The sequence below is a fragment of the Schistocerca gregaria genome, chromosome 2 (assembly GCF_023897955.1).
Source record: "Schistocerca gregaria isolate iqSchGreg1 chromosome 2, iqSchGreg1.2, whole genome shotgun sequence".
Classification (NCBI taxonomy): Eukaryota; Metazoa; Arthropoda; class Insecta; order Orthoptera; family Acrididae; genus Schistocerca; species Schistocerca gregaria.
The window spans coordinates 42,367,693-42,385,888 of record NC_064921.1 but is presented as its reverse complement, the minus strand read 5'-3'; the positions used below and the strand labels follow the sequence as shown (position 1 = coordinate 42,385,888).

General features: G+C 39.0%; 1 protein-coding gene across 11 annotated transcripts in view; it reads right to left on the bottom strand.

Moving 5' to 3' along the window:
• Nucleotides 1-18,196, bottom strand: part of LOC126336285 (thiamine transporter 1-like) — a 552,608-nt gene that overhangs the window by 271,881 nt on the left and 262,531 nt on the right. For all 11 annotated transcript variants that reach the window (XM_049999811.1, XM_049999816.1, XM_049999808.1 and 8 more), the window contains one exon: nucleotides 2,551-2,721. In XM_049999811.1, the coding sequence (XP_049855768.1) occupies nucleotides 2,551-2,721 (171 nt within the window). The remainder of the gene's footprint in view (nucleotides 1-2,550; nucleotides 2,722-18,196) is intronic.

Here is an 18,196-nt window from a genome sequence, read left to right as displayed (position 1 = left end):
GACATGCTGCGTTCTGTTATCTAGGAACTCCTCAATCCAATCACACAATTGGTCTGATAGTCCGTATGCTCTTACTTTGTTCATTAAACGACTGTGGGGAACTGTGTCAAATGCCTTGTGAAAGTCAAGAAACATGGCATCTATCTGTGAATCCATGTCTATGGCCCTCTGAGTCTCGTGGACGAATAGCGCGAGCTGGGTTTCACACGACCGTCTTTTTTGAAACCCATGCTGATTCCTACAGAGTAGATTTATAGTCTCCAGAAAAGACATTATACTCAAACATAATACGTGTTCAAAAATTCTACAACTGATTGACGTTAGACATATGGGTCTATAGTTCTGCACATCTGTTCGACGTCCCTTCTTGAAAACGGGGATGACCTGTGCCCTTTTCCTATCCTTTGGAAAAGGGCACAGATTTACCATTTTGTTAAATTGTATTGAATTCCATACCCTCCTGTCTCTTCACACAACTGAAACATTTCCTGGTATTTGTGCTTTTCAGTTAAATAAACTCCATATTATAAAATTTTTAAAAAAATATATAGCCTATGTTAAATCTTTTCTTAGCTTGCTATTAAGGGAGATAAAGAAGAATATCTAAGTAAAATCATCAACAACTTCCTGAAAATAAAGGAAAGTATTGTTAATGTTGATAAACTGAACATGGAGACACAGTATTCAAGCAGACAAGTACCCGAGTGACACAGGCCAAACTATACATGCTACAAGGTATGTCCACAAAGTCCTGTTTGGTTACATAAAACAAACGTGTACAGATACAGAAAAAATATCTATTGTACAAAAACCTACAACTGTTAAACTACTTTTCTACATAGCTTCCTAAATTTTGTAGGCGCTTGTCATAGTGTGGCACAAGTTTTTGTATGCCTTTTTCATTGAAGGTTGTCTTCTGTGTATTCAACCATGTGGTAACACGTTCTTTCAGGTTGTCATCATCGTTGAAGTGGTGACCACCAAGGACAGATTTTAGGTGTAAGAAGAGATGAAAGTCACTAGGAGCAAGGTCCGGGCTCTACAGAGGATGATCAAACATGTCCCAGTGAAATTCCCATAAGAGGTGTTTCGTCACATTCACTGTGTGGGGTTGGGCATTATTGTGAAAAAAAAAAAAAAAAAAAAAAAAAAAAAAAAAAAAAAAAAAAAAAAAACATTTTGACAGTAATCCTTGGCCCTAGTTTTGTATTGCGCAACACAACTTCTTAACAGTCTCGCAGTAACCATGTGCATTGATTGTTTGGCCTTGTGGTAAGAAATCAATCAGGTAAATGCCTTTTCTGTCCCAAAAAATGGTTTTCAAGGTGTCAAGATTTGCTTAAGCTCAACATTCATTGGGGATGAAGTGTGCCTCTATTCCCCTGACTGAGATTTTGTTTCAGGGGTGTCGTATAATACCCAAGTTTCATCCCTCGTGACTATCCAAGAAAGAAAACCATCGCCTTCATCATTGCTGTGTCTCAAATACTGAAGTGCACTGCCCATCTGTTGTTTTCTGTGTTGTTCAGTAAGAACTTTGTGTACCCAATGTGAGCAAAGTTCTCGAAATTTTAGTTTTTCAGTAACAATTTCATGAATTAGTTATCGTGAGATTTGCGGAACTTCCATAGCAAGGGCACTAAGTGTAAACTTATGGTTGTGCTTAATCTTCTCTTCAATTGTGTGAACCAGTTCATCAGTAACCACAGATGGGCATCCACTGCATTCTTCATTGTGCACTTGATCACATCCTTCATTGAACAGTCTGACCCATCTTCTAACCATTGAATCACTCATAGCATTGTGTCCGTAAACCTCACAGATTTGTGAATGACTTTCCTTTGGTTTAACTTTCTTTGCATCTAGAAAACAAATCACATATCTGATTTCACACATGGCAAAATTTCAATTATAGCTGGCATTATAAATAAGCACTACAAACCATTAGTCAGCAGCAGTGATCTGAAACTTGTGTACATGCCTTCTCCTTGAGTCAGAGTAACTTCCATGCATGCTCGGAACTGCGGTCGTAGTGCTGCCGCGGATAGAAACGGAACTTACTTTGTGGATGACCCTCATATTATCAACTGTTCCAGTGTTCATTTCAATACTGAGCAAGGTGGCATAGTGGTTAGCCAAACGCACTCACACTTCAGAGGATAATGGTTCAAGTTTGCATCTAGCCATGCAGATTCAGATTTTCCATGCTTTCTGTAAATCATTCAAGGCAAATGTCATGATGATTCCTTTGAAAATGGCACTAAATGGCACTGCCAATTTCCTTCCCCTTCCTTGCCTAATACAGGCTTGTACTGTGTCTCTATATCCTCATCTAGGCTACATTAAACTCTAATCTCTGTTTCTCATTTTTGTCCATTGCATTAATATGTATATGCACACAGAATGATCTGTAAGTGTAACACTTATTATAGCATTAGAATTAAAAAAAGAAAAGAAAAAAAGTCCACAAAATCATGAGCCTTGATATAACTGACACACATCAAAGAATATTCACAGCTCTTATATATAAATGTAAAGAGTGAGGTTAACCTGCATCAATGGGATGGTCTTTCCCCATGTCAGGACACTCCATGTGGCAATTCCCGTCAACCCAGTTAAAATTATCACTGGTTTGTATCTCAGTCCATCTGTCACAAGGAAGATCACAATTAAAACTCCCAAATAAGAATATGTGCCTACAGCATATATTTCTTGATTGACCTGAAAAAAAAAAAACACTGATAATTGAATGTTAAGCTCATTTATATGCTACATGTTTTAAAATGGAAAAAGAGATTAAGGAAATGAAAATGATGGAGAAGGCAGTGGTTGTGCAACTGTCACTCAGTCTACAACACTATTTACCATATTTAAACACATCAGCTTCATACTTTCATCTCAATAACAATATCTGGTAGGGTACCGACGTAAAAAAAAAATGTTGTTCATGAATTCTCAGATATAAAAGAACAAAAACTGACATACAGAATGATAATTATTATTAGTATTCTCATGTCAGAAACAAAAGTTTTGCACTTAACAAACATCACATTACATAAAATTTGAACACAACTTTGCCACTTCTAGTGCATTCTCCAAGGCCCATCTATGCAGGAACTTGGACACAGATGACACCATTGAAGCAAATGTTCAACTGCCTTGACATTATCTTCATTGTCATAGCCTTACATTGCCATTATAACCCTGGATTCCTTGTCATAACCAGGTGGTAGAGTTTCAGATACTTACCAGAAAATGAGTCTCTTAGCTTTCCACAAATGGATATTACATCTGTGGTAAAGAGTATGTCTGATGGCTGAGAAAGCTCTTCCTGGATTTCAGGCTTTGCCCAAGCATTTCATATTCATGTAATGGATAAGTTCCCTCCTGCTTCATTTTCTTCTTTTCCTTAATCAAAGCTATTTCTCTTCAAACATAAGATGGGGCTATTCCTGCCAGATGGTAAGGCTGCAAGGTTGGAGTAGATCATAAATTGCCTGTTATACAGTAAGTCTACATGTGTCATTGAGGGCAACATCCATTTGCCTTGTGTAAATTTAGTTAAATAAAACAGGACAGGTGCTCAGTGCAATAGAATAACACAGTGTGACTGCAGAAATTCAAATTGTTTCGGCCTGATTACTCCATTATGAGCCAGCATGTTTTTTTAAAGAGATTGTTCCTGGAGGAAACTTTCAACTTAATGTTCATGCAATGCTTCTTGTAAGTAAGAGAGCCCTGACAATCAGTCCTAAGTACTTTGTGTATCACATTGTTACACTTCAACTCACACTCACACTATCTTTAATTTCTGACTGACTTCCGAGTTTCTTAAATGGAAAGTACATACTTGTGTCTTACAGGATTGTGGATCAAGCTGGTTTGCACTGTAGTATCTTGACATTCCTTCAGGATCATTAGAGGAGGTCTATTCAATGGATTCAAAGTGAGGTAAGAGTGAGATGATCAGCACACAAAGAACTCCTGACATTGAGAGATATAGGTTGGTCACTGAAGAGGCCTAGGACCAATTCATTTCCCTGAGGAAGACAATTCTTCCCTAACCTTGCAGAGAGAAACCCGTTTAAGTTAAAGTGCAAATAAAAAACAAATGGATCAGAATAAAGAAGCTGCATTAGCTTGAATGATATCTACACAGTAAGAATTTTTCACTGTTTAAACAATACATCACTCAAGTTTTGTCCCTCACTATCACTGTATTGTTGAATTCAACTTCAGAAATTCTGTATCACTCTGATGAGCATTTCTTGGGGACTATGATCAGTTTCTTCCCATATTCAATTTTTTTTAGATGAGCAAAGCCACAAGCTGGTACTGGAACACCTCAGCCTTAAGATGCGCCCAGCAAAAAGAATCACAGGGTAAGGTCCAGTGATCTTACTGGCGAGGCAACGTTGCCACATAAAGAAATTAAGCATTTGGGAAACACCTATCTCAGCACTTGATGGAAATTCGAGATGTACGAGTACTGAATCCATCCTGCTGCAACCATTCATTGTCAATCTGCAGTACATTGAGTCTTGGTGCAAAAAAGTGTTGATCATGTGAATGTATTGTTGAGATTTTACTTTCAGAGTAGTACCATCATCTTCAAAACAGTAAGAAACAATCATCTCAACTTTTCCAATGACACTCAATACAACAGCATAGTTATAATATAGTGTTTTTTATTTCTATGTGTAAATTGAAGGTGGTGGAGGGGGGGTGGGAGAGAAGGAAGGGGAAGGGGCTGTTGATGTCAGCTGTATTGATCAAGACTTGTGCAGAATCAGCAGTGATGAATGAAAATGTGTGCCGGATTGGGATCTGAACCTGGGATCTCCTCCTGAAAAAGTAGCTGTGTTAAGTACTTGCATCACCAAGACACAGTGTTTACCACAGATGCATAGGCTTTCTCCAGACACTTCTGGGCCTGATCAACATTCCCGCCTAGCAACACCTATCTGCAGTCTCCATCTATGTCCTCCATGCTCACTGCTTTGAGATTTCTGCTGAAGGTCAGACATACTTGTGCATCTGAACTAAATAAGGTGGATTCATTGCCCACCTAGGTGAATCAATTATATGTGAATGCTTGGCGTCTGTTTTTTTGGACACAGTACGCAGGAGGTCTCGGGTTTGAACCCCAGTCCGGCAACAATTTTCACTTGTCGCCACTGATTCCACATAAAGCGAAACTGGAAGGGAGATAATTCGTCGGGGCTGGCAAGTGTTCTGCACAACCTGCCAAGAATAAACAAATACAGCTCGGAAGCTCCGTGGCTGGCTGCAAAGAGTAATTTAGCATTGTGTTGTTAAAAAACAAATGGAGAGACTCGAAATAGGGACTGTTTAATAGATGCTGAACTGCTGTTGAGAGTACGTGGACTGACTGTCGATCGTCAGCCACGATAAAAGCTTATATAATAATTGTGTTCAAAAATGTGTAATTAAATGATTTTGGGTGCCCGGTGATGTGTGAGCATACATCATAAAGTTTAGTTGTTTTTTTATACAAAGTGGAAATTTTGTTCTGGTGCATTGAATGATATTCTGAGAGTAGCGTTAAATAAGGAGAGAGAGAGAGAGAGAGAGAGAGAGAGAGAACATTTCCCCTTCGTTCGGAGAAGCGTCCGGTGCTAGCAGAAGACATTGGCGCTGCAAGAAAGCAGAACCAGCATTCTTCACCAAGTAAGTCGGAGAAAACACTTAAGCTGTATAGACAGAGCTTAACGTTTCACCGGGCCACCACAAGAATGCGGCGACCGTAAAGAAAGAACATGAGAAAGAAGGGGAAATATTAAAGGAATTATAAGAAAAAGAAAAAAAAAGCAGTTGGGAGTTGCCCTAGCAACCCATAACAGCGAGGCTGACGAGCGATTCCACGAAACTTATCCAGAAATATCGTGTTGATAAATGGTGAAATGATTAAGGGAATCAAGAAAATCGCTTAACGCTGCAGTTAGTCTCAAAACGCCGACGCCACAGCACACCAACACTGATGCCGCAGCACACCAACACCAATGCCGCAGCACACCAACGGCAGCGCAGACAAAAACTGCCGCCGCCGTCTACCTACGCTGACGCTGCCATCCACCAATGCCGATGCCGCCATACACCAACGCACACATCGCATCACACCAACGCCGGCGCAGCCGTCCACAAAAGCCGACGCCATCGTCGACCTACGTCGGCGCCACCATCCGCCTATGCGGACGCTGATGCTACTGGTGCCGGTGCCACCTTCCATTGACGCCAGGTGAGCTACTACTGACCTTTGATTGTTTGTGAAGTGGGGGAGAGGGGGGGGGGGGGGCGGCGGGGGAAATGAGCGAGTGTACTTTTAATGATAACTAGATAAAAGGCAAAACAAAACATAATGGAAAAGGAACATCAATCCGTAGAGTCTGTTGGGGCTATGGGAATAAAAAAATAGGGGCCCAATTTAGACGAGTTAATGAGGTTTATCAAAGCGCAGTTTTAATCACAGAACACAAAACAGGACGAACTGAAGGCAGAATTAAACTCTAAGTTAGATTTGCAAAACGCAAAACTAGAAGCTCAAGTTAATATCTTAAGTAATCAGATGCAAGAATGGAAAAAAGAATTGAAAAAAGAATTGTCCGATTCCTTGAGTGAACAGACAAATATTTTATTTAAGGATTTAGAACAAAGAAATGAAGCTAATCTAAAAGGTTTAGTTCAAAAATTAGAATATGATGTAGACTGTAAATGTAGTAATTTTGAAACACAATTTAATGAAAAATACAACTCTGAAAAATGTATGTAACATTACATTTGAGGTGGTTGAACACGAATTAACTACGCTAAAAACCAATGTCCAGAAACAAGATAAGTTGCTCCCTCTAGTAGAGGCGCAAATTTCTGGGGTCAAATCATTGGTGGAAACCGTAGAACAGAACTTCAAAGAAAAGTTAATGACTGCAGAGCTTGTAAATTTGAATGGTTTAGAAGAACAAGTAGAAGAATTAATATTATGAAAGGTTGAAGAGAAACTTAGTGTTGATATCTCTTCGCCTATAGTAACTTCCAATTCAGATAACACCAAGAAAGACAGAAATGTTGACGAAAGAATTCAAGCTTATGCAGGAGAAACTAGAGAAAGGCACAGTTTCCCAAAATACTATATTAAATAAGGACATGATAACTGATTTGCAATGCGGATCAAATTCAGGCTTTTCGAGACATTTCTTACATACACCATCCAGAAGACTAAGATGGACAAGTTAAGGAATGAGGAGGTGAAGAAAGCAGCCGAAATAAAGACATATCCCTATCAGATTGAATTGGCGCACCTAGACTTCAGTGGTATGGGCATGTGATGAGAACTGAGCCAACTACGAGGGTAATCCTGAAATTAATGTCTCCTATTTCTTATGAGTACATAGACCTGTTTATTTCTACAATGGTTTACATCAGTTTACAGCTTGAACATTTAGCTATTTTTCAACATAATCACCATTTCTGTCAATGCATTTTTGTAGACGCTGCGGCTGTTTTTGAGTGCCCATGTCATACCAACTCACTCACTGCCATGGTGTTCAGAAAGTTACAAACCTCTTCCTTCACCTCGTCATCAGAGATGAATTGCTGGGACCACAATTAATGCTGACAGGTACTGTGAGACTCTGAAAAAACTCAAACGGGCAATTCATAACCGGAGAAGAAGACTGTTGAGCAACGGCGTACACATTCTCCATGACAACACTCGCCCACACATTGCTTGGCAAACCATTGCTCTTCTGCAACAGTTTCAGTGGAACACAATCACCCATCCACCCTATAGTCCGACTTGGCACCCAGTGTCTAACACCTGTTCCCTAGGTTAAAAGAACATTTGGCCGAAAAGCAATTCAGCTTCGATGAGGAGCATGGTGGCAAACTGGTATGACATGGGCATACTGCACAGAGTCTAAAAAAACTGCATCAACAGAAATGGTGATTATATTTAAAAATAGCTAAATGTTCGAGCTGTAAACTGATGTAAACCATTGTAGAAATAAACAGGTCTAGGTACTTATAAAAAATAGGAGACCTCACTTTTGGGATTACCCTCATAGAACAGCTAAAATAATTTTGAAAGACAGGTACACGAGAAAAGACTTCAAGGGAGACCTCAAACCCGATGGTGGACTAGATTAAGGCTGATCTAGTGACCAGAGGATGAACAGTGGATGATGTTCTCCATGAACAGGTGTATTTGGACAGAACGAAGTGGAAGAGGCTCATTACCAGTACCTGGGAAACTGGAACTCTTAAATGATGATGATCATGATGATGATGATAAAAGGTGATTGTTAGAACTGTTTACAACCCACATATACATCATTGCAAAGTATAAACTAAATAGTATAAACTAAATAGTATAAACTAAATAGTATAAACTAAATAGTATAAACTAAATAGTATAAACTAAATAGTTTAAACTAAATAGTATGAACAAAAATTTGTGTATTTTCCAGGCCACTGAAGACGCCTTGCAAAGAATAAATGTGAAATGTGTATGGCACGAAAACTGTGTTTCATTCAGCTGCAATTAGATGGTCCAAAAGTAAAAATTATCAACATACCATAACGTCATAATCATGCTCAAACATTATAATAATTACCATCTTGTGTAGACGGAATCATAAGTCCAGTTTAAAAATTCAGTTTACATTCCTATCAGATAACTGAAGAGTTTTAGGATGTTATCAAGAATGTCTCTTTGGAGAATGTTGAAACGAAAAAGTTACTGCATTAATGTTTTCTGGAGTTAGAATGCTATGTGGCCTTCTTCCTCTTTTTCTAACTGTGTCCCCATGTGCTCTAAGGCTTCATAACTATAAGCTAATGGTTTTCTGGTTAGGAGCTGCACTAAGAGAGGGAATGTCCTAGCATCTCCAGAAAGCACTCTGGGCAGCACCAAATGAATAACTCTTTACCACAAATGATTCCACACCATCAGCATAATCTTCACTGTGGCATGGTTGGAATCATTACAGATTACAATTTGCACAACCTGAAAGATAGTTCCATATGTTCAATGTCCTATTGGAGTCTTGTTGCTCATTCACTCTTACCTTGTTAACGTATCGCTACAGTATGCGCATAAACAAAACTTCCTATTCCGTAGATATCACTCATGTTAATTACTGTTTTTTTTATTATTTTTTAAATTAATTACTTAATTTTTTAACTTTAAATTAGGGAGGATGTTTTGCCACACCATGCAGAAGTAACACAGTAGTGTAACTGGCCTAATTTTTTTTTGTCTCCTCTTCTTTGCCAGGTTTTAGCAGGGCAGCTACTTGGCTTTTTTGCCATATCTTTGGAATAAGGTATATGCTCATACCACGTTGAAGAGCTGGAGGATCCATTTCTCTGCTCTCCATACATGAATGGAACAGTATGGAACTTGTACAATGGCATGTGCCCTACACCATGCACTTCATGGTGGTTCACATAGTGTGGTTGTAGGTGTAAAGGGATGAATGGTATAGAATACAAGCCATTACAGATAGAGAGTTTTTAAATTCTTCCCCGCTCGACTCACAGAAAACAAATTTCTGGATATCCACACACACTGATTATTCCATTATTCTGCACAGTATTTCAGTGATTAAGCTAATGAGTTTCACCAAATCCTGGACAAGCCACAATCTCAGATCTCTAATATTTCAGTTCAAACCACCAAGGCAACTGGATATAATCTAGAGTGCTACAAGTTGGAGGTTGCGTGAAATATCTGTGGGAGGGTTAAACATTTTTTCCAGACCCCTTAGTTACAATATACACTGAAAGAACTACAAAAGATACCCGCAAATACTGTAAGTGAATGCTCTTTAAGACACTTTCTGAGACTGTCACAATTTTAACTGCCCAACGTGGTATCCTTGGCCAAGTGATGTACCAAAGAAGCAATTGATGAGCAAGTGCTGCAGTAATGACACTTTGTTTATTCACCATGAAAGAACATAGTACAGCTTTAGAGGGAAAAAACCATGCCAGAGTGCAACTGAAAGCCCATCTATGACAATGCATAGTAAGAAGCCACTATGACAATGTCCACTATTGTTGTTAGTGGCAATGAGCAGGGAGGTGATTTGGATGCATAGTGACACTGTTCCATGAGACTCTGAGCTTACAGACAGGCAAGGAGCACATTCACTGAAGCACAGCCTTCTGGAGAGGTTAATAGATGTCTAATGGCTGTGATCCTGGCAAAGGCACGAGATGGCACTTTCTGCCGGGTAGCAGCAGTGGTGAGGATGGTAGTCTCAAGCAGAGACTTGAGGATAGCTGGAGGTCAGTGTGGAGCTCGGAGTTTGAGTGGCTGTTGAGGGGCTGAGCCCTCACTTAAGTATCTGTCAGCAGAGGAATGCTGGTATGGTCTCACATGGACAATAACCACGCAGATGCGGGTAGGTGCCTGTGACTGCAGTACTGTTTACAATGAGATGCATGGCATTTATTGAGATGGCTTGCACTCCCCAGATACTGTGGTAAATGCAGGAGACTTGGGAGTAATAATTCAGTGACTCTTCTGCTAACAAACAAACTCATGAGGTAAGGCAGAGGCCATACATACCCACAAAGAATATTTGCAAATAATAGCTGTGACATGAAGTCTCTAATTTCAATCTATACATCATCAGAAAAATCAAGGTTAAGGAGAACACATCACACACAGGTACAAAGTCAAATATAAATACCTATGGATGATGTGTCCTCCTCAATCTCTATTAATTATATGATGTATAATTCAAACCATGTCATTGAAGAAAGCAATCACCACACAACCTGTAACTTCAACATATTTTTATATCGTCATTTACAGTTCAGACACAATGTTCAAAATATCCAGAAGTATGGCATCCATACAGGCACGGGATTAGTCCTGTCTTTACTACACATAATGCCCCCTCTTTCAGTCACACTACAATGTGTAAACATATGTGCAAACAAATAAACAGTTTTTGGTGTGTTTATTGGCCTGTAAATAAGAATAAATCCAGAGAAATCATTATTCTGCGCATGAAAAGGATTACCAGAGCAGAACAAGTCAATGACTATATTTACGCATTTTTTGGCACATCATGTTCTGTAAATTTCATAATGAAACAGATTCTTCATGGGCATGGGATGGGTGGCAGTGTATATTAACAGGCAGCAGCAGGTACTACAGGCTAATTGTCCACAGTATCACTAGTGCTAATCTGCTTACAGTGGTAATGCTGGGCATCATGTTGCATCACCTGCTTTTTGCGCAATCCAGAGATGTTCTAGATCAGTGCTTGTGTTTTATAAAAATACATAAGTGGTTCTAGCAGAAAGCCAGTTCCTCCTGCTAAATAATCAAAAGACTCTTTTGAGCACTTTTCAGACAGTGTTAGAAATTATTGTTGTTGTCTTCAGTCCTGAGACTGGTTTGATGCAGCTCTCCATGCTACTCTATCCTGTGCAAGCTGCTTCATCTCCCAGTACCTACTGCAACCCACATCCTTTTGAATCTGCTTAGTGTACTCATCTCTCGGTCTCCCTCTACGATTTTTACCCTCCACGCTGCCCTCCAACGCTAAATTTGTGATCCCTTGATGCCTCAAAACATGTCCTACCAACCGATCCCTTCTTCTAGTCAAGTTGTGCCACAAACTTCTCTTCTCCCCAATCCTATTCAATACCTCCTCATTAGTTACGTGATCTATCCACCTTATCTTCAGTATTCTTCTGTAGCACCACATTTCGAAAGCTTCTATTCTCTTCTTGTCCAAACTAGTAATCGTCCATGTTTCACTTCCATACATGGCTACACTCCAAACAAATACTATCAGAAACTACTTCCTGATACATAAATCTATATTCGATGTTAACAAATTTCTCTTCTTCAGAAACGCTTTCCTTGCCATTGCCAGTCTACATTTTATATCCTCTCTACTTCGATCATCATCAGTTATTTTACTTCCTAAATAGCAAAACTCCTTTACTACTTGAAGTGTCTCATTTCCTAATCTAATTCCCTCAGCATCACCCGATTTAATTTGACTACATTCCATTATCCTCGTTTTGCTTTTGTTGATGTTCATCTTATATCGTCCTTTCAAGACACTCTCCATTCCGTTCAACTGCTCTTCCAAGTCTTTTGCCGTCTCTGACAGAATTACAATGTCATCGGCGAACCTCAAAGTTTTTACTTCGTCTCCATGAATTTTAATACCTACTCCAAATTTTTCTTTTGTTTCCTTTACTGCTTGCTCAATATACAGATTGAATAACATCGGGGAGAGGCTACAACCCTGTCTCACTCCTTTCCCCACCACTGCTTCCCTTTCATGCCCCTCGACTTTTATGACTGCCATCTGGTTTCTGTACAAATTGTAAATAGTCTTTCGCTCCCTGTATTTTACCCCTGCCACCTTCACAATTTGAAAAAGAGTATTCCAGTCAACATTGTCAAAAGCTTTCTCTAAGTCTACAAATGCTAGAAACGTAGGTTTGCCTATTCTTAATCTTTCTTCTAAGATAAGTCGTAAGGTCAGTATTGCCTCACGTGTTCCAACATTTCTACGGAATCCAAACTGATCCTCCCCGAGGTCCGCATCTACCAGTATTTCCATTCGTCTGTAAAGAATTCGCGTTAGTATTTTGCAGCTGTGACTTATTAAACTGATAGTTCGGTAATTTTCACATCTCTCAGCACCTGCTTTCTTTGGGATTGGAATTATTATATTCTTCTTGAAGTCTGAGGGTATTTTGCCTGTCTCATACATCTTGCTCACCAGCTGGTAGAGTTTTGTCATGACTGGCTCTCCCAAGGCCGTCAGTAGTTCTAATGGAATGTTGTCTACTCCGGGGGCCTTGTTTCGACTCAGGTCTTTCGGTGCTCTGTCAAACTCTTCACGCAGTATCGTATCTCCCATTTCGTCTTCATCTACATCCTCTTCCATTTCCATAATATTGTCCTCAAGTACATCGCCCTTGTATAAACCTTCTATATACTCCTTCCACCTTTCTGCCTTCCCTTCTTTGCTTAGAACTGGGTTGCCACTTGAGCTCTTGATATTCATACACGTGGTTCTCTTCTCTCCAAAGGTCTCTTTAATTTTCCTGTAGGCAGTATCTATCTTTGTTAGAAATTGCAAAATTTTATTTCATGATTATCTTCCTGGTAAACATGTCCTGCTACAAGAATGAAATTTTCACTCTTCAGCAAAGTGTGCATTGATATGAAACTTCCTGGCAGATTAAAATTGTGTGCCGGGCAGAGACTCAAGCTCGGAACCTTTACCTTTGGAGGGCAAGTCCCGTCATTTAATCACAGAGACATCCAGAAAATTCAATTGCCCATGACTCTCTGTCACCATAGTAAATTAGATTTTTGGATTAAAGCTGTGTAGATGTATGAGGAAGGCATCCAACGCCTCTGCTCTGTATGTCCATACTACAAAAGCATCATCAACACAGCAATACCATCTGGGAGACCTCTTGCCTGTGAAAGGCAAAAGTCCCGATTTCAAGTCTCGGTCCAGTGCACAGTTTTAATCTGCCAGGAAGATTCATGTTCTGCTACAGCCGATTTATCCATGTGACCCAGATGGCAATTCGTCTTATGGTCCATCAGAAAGGTGTTCACACTTCTCTTTGTGGTACTGATATAAGCCTGGCCACAACTACATGGAATTTTATATACCGCTCACGTAGCCAAAGGATGTCATGCATCTTTTGCTGATCTTAAGTATTCTTTTATTTCGTTGGTGGGTCTGAAAATAGTTTACACCCCATACTTGCTTAACACTCTCCCAATACAATATGTGACCTTACTAATGAACGGAAGAAAAACCTTGCCATTGGGCAGCTGCTGTTTGTTGTTGCTCTCGACACACTGCCCAGAGTGAAGTGCTTGGTCTATCTCCTTGATAGAATAGCCATTATTCACGAAAGTTGACCGTAGATGTTCAGTCTCATCTTTTAAATAAAATAAAAATATTTTCCACAAAAATACTTGCTATATTTAGGTGTTCATCATGACACCTGACCATGATGAGGAGAGAAAATGGCTTGCCGCACGAAAAACTTAAGTAAAAATGAATATAAGCACAAAATATAATGACTAACTAAATTTAATTCTAGCTGGTAGGATAACGCCCAGCAAAATTTATCATCAACATCATTTGGTTGCAGATGACAAGCTACCTGTAGTAATTAATATATATGAGATATGGAAAAATCATGCACATGAAGTGTAAAGGTATTAACAAAAAGAAAAGAACTATTGTCTGAACTAAACATCCACATAATTTCATAACAATTGAATAAAAATATTCACATTACAGAATAAATAAAATATAAACCCATTGATGATGACACAGTGGTGCTGAAACATATTTGGGTATTGAGAAAAAACGGTGTTTTGCCTATCTGGCAGAGCTCACATCCTACAATTTTAACTGCAAACACGGTCAACACAAGGAGCTGCAACTCCAAATGATGAATATAAGCGCCACATACTCTACAAAGAGAAACAAATTAGTAATACATGTTTGGACATAGACCTTTATATATTAGTCAAAATGGTACACACACACCCTTATTCAAATATCAGTTTTCAAATAAGTTTTGTTGTATTGGAACAGTGCATTTTCTTGATTACTTTCTTGTGTAACATGCCATATCAAGAATGTCTATCACAGAATGTATTTAATTTTCTTACTAACAACCTTGTATTGAAACAAAACATGCCTATTGACCTTTCTTAGTTCTTTATTTTTGGCACATAGACCATTTCTAATATATAGCGTCCACTTATTTTGTTTCATTAAGTCACCAGTTGTAAAGCCTTTTATGCTGCTTAAACATGTGTTTTAACTGATCAGTGCCTGAGTGTGAAAAGTGTGAATCCATTTAGGCTGTCAATAATGCAAGAATTAATGTCTTAATCTGCTATCAAAAATGTGTTAGTTTTCCACCACAGAACTTCATCTTACAGCGCTTATGAATGGAGTTTGCCTACCTGATATGGATATTTAACCTATTACTTGTGATGAAGCTGTTCATCAGAGAGGGGTCAGCCATTATAAACAAACACGAATAGCTCAAAAATTAATTACAGCAGTGTGGTGCACATCATGTAGCAACTCTGTAGCTACTGACGGCTGCATACCAGATGACCAAACTTACAGCTGCCAAAAATTAAAACTGATAATAGATACTAATTGTAAAATTTTCAAACACACTGGAAGGCAAGTTTGAAAACCCCATTCAGTTTACAGAGGCAAATGCAGATCACTTTTACTTACATTTTTATGTCTTTTCCTGTCCATCTGCTTATAACACAAATAGTGATTATTAGTTCCACAACTTTGTTCTTATTTTGTATTATTTTCTTCTCAGTGGGATTGCTGTACAAATTTCAGTCTCCGTTATAAATTATTTTTTGGCCTTCTTTCACACTGGCTGCATTTCTTCCATTTGTTATTGAAACTGATAGGCACCAGAGAGAAATGGACATTACACAGTTATTACCTAACAAAATGAAGTTGCTTCACATATGTACCAATAATAAGTATTCTTTCTTCCTTCTTCCCTGTTTAGGGATTTGAAAATACAGTGAAGAAAATAGTTTTGGTGATATGAAATCCTCATGTCTAACTCCTCTTTCAATTCTGGATCCTTACTAATCTGTTCAAGTCTTACCAACATATGTTTACTTGTAGTGTGATTTCCTGTTATTTACCACACTGTGTAGCTTTATATAGAAATTCTGCTACATACCCATTAGAATCATGTTGTTCCATACATATGAAGGATTTTCACAGGTTACATTTTCCTTTTATTTTTAAAACAAATGTTTTTATTGTGTATGAGGTACCTTCAGTTACCTGTAATACACGAACCTGAGCTTCTCCCAGCGTATGCAGTGTTCCAATAACTTATGCGAATGCTGTTGGGTGATGTGGCTGACAATTGCCAATGTTTCAACTTTAACACACCCTGCCATTTTCAAGGCGTAACTGCAGTAAATAAAAGCTGTACAAGAGAATTTGAAACCTTGGTTTTTCAGAGAAATGCCAGAAAGATAATGTTCACAGACGGTTAAACATCAGCACCATCAAAAATCAAAGATTACTAACATCAGAATTTCTCAATGGTGAAATTAATAATCAACAGCTGAGGGAGCATTAACTCTGTCCCTCTGTTTTATGACAAGAGAGAGAGGAGGGTTACATGCAGAGTTTAAACAAAGACAACCATCTCTATTTAAAAGGTTACTTGCTAATTTAATTTCAACATCACACACTATCCCAATAGTTGGAAGTGCATGCCATAATCTCCATGTTGTTATATTACCAAGGATGAACGGTGCCAAGATAATGTTCTGCAATGGCAGATTTGCTTACCTGTTCTAAGCATGCGTGATGCTTATGCTCAGTACGCTGGTCCTCATGCTCCTGATAGTCTGACCAATATATGACACGCAGTGAATATGGTAGAAACCTGCCTTATGCAAACTGGGTTCATTCTTTATGGAACCTAAAAGTATCCTGATCTTCGATTGTGGTCAGAAAACACACTTCATATCATATTTCCGCAAAATACAACCAATCCTGTTTGAAATGCTCCCTGTGCAAGTCAAAAATGCTTTACATTTTGGTGCCAATTCAGTATTATCATCACTCACCCATTGCAAATTCAGTCGTTAGAAATGCATGTCTGATCTGTCTTTCACTATAACCATTACATTGAAAGGCAACTTCAAGACGGGCTAACTCAGCTGACAAACTCTCAGGGTCTGAGATGACATGGGCCCTGTGAAGAAAAGTATAGAGTATCCATGCATGTTGAGTTGGATGGTGGCTTGAATTCAGGTGTTCTGAAAAGTCATTCAAATTCTGACTGCCATGAGGCCAAACAATAAAAGTATCATCTGAATACCTGAAAAAAACATGTAGGTTCCAAAGCTGCCGACTCCAAGACAATTTTCTTGATGTCTTCCACTTAAGAAAATGGCAATAATAGGTGACAATGGGCTTACCATTGCAATGGCTGCGTCTGCTCCCAGTATTGGTCATTTAATTAAAAGTAAGTGGTAGTCAACACATGTTTTTTAATTCAGCATCAAACTTAATCTTAGTCAACTGTAACAGATGAACACTTGCTAAGAGAGAGACCGCATCAAACTTACTAGACTATCAAAGTCTCGATAAAGTAGCAAGGTGTTTTGCTACACAAAACATCTGAGCACAAATGTTACAATCAAATGAGGAGGACCACTTCCTCGTGGACCTTAGGGAGGCCATATAACCTAAGGGGAATGACACAATAGAAATTAAGACACCTAATAGGCTCCTGAAATAAGGAACTTCTCTTCAGGATGCTGCTAGTCTCCCTCTCAACACTTTATACAGTGTCAGCACTGATCTTGGAGCACACTGAATCAGACAGTAGGTACTGCATCTTTTGAAAGTAGTCCTGCTTACCCAAAGAATGGCAGTGCTGCCCTAGTCTGCAGGTAACATAACAATATCTGGGTCAACTATTTAAGTGAATGTAAAGCAGTCCTCTCAGCTGCTGTGACATTACTCTTGGATGGATGTCCCCGAATCAGCACACCACAAGCCTCTTCTGCATTATCAAGTGATTTAGAAACAGCTCATCAACAAAACTAATAAAATCAAACACTAGCAAACACTTGGGAGTCAGAGAAAAATTTAACTTTCCCTAGCACATATGAAGCTGCCACATCAAATACTTTCTCCATATGAATCATTACAAAATGTCAAGATACAGTATTAGACTCCGAGTCACGGAAATGAAGGTCAACGGTATCTTGGGACACTCAGGTTGACTTATATGTGCTGGCCATCTGGCTTAACATGAAGGGGTACTTTGTACCTTGGTTCACAAGGCCCATGTAATCTAAGATCCTGAGAGTTCGTCAGCTGAGTTAGCACATCACGAAGTCACCTTTCATCAGAATGGTTATAGTGAAAGACAGACCAGACACGTGTTGTGCTCTTGACCATTGCAATGGGTGAGAGATGGATAATATTGGGTTTGCATGAAATCTAAGTTCTTTTAGCCTTACATAAAGAGCATTTTAAACAAAATTGGTTGTATTTCCATGAAATATGATGTGAAGTGTGTTTTACAGTCACAAGAGTCCTTGTGGGTTCAGTAAGAATGATGTCTGTTTGCA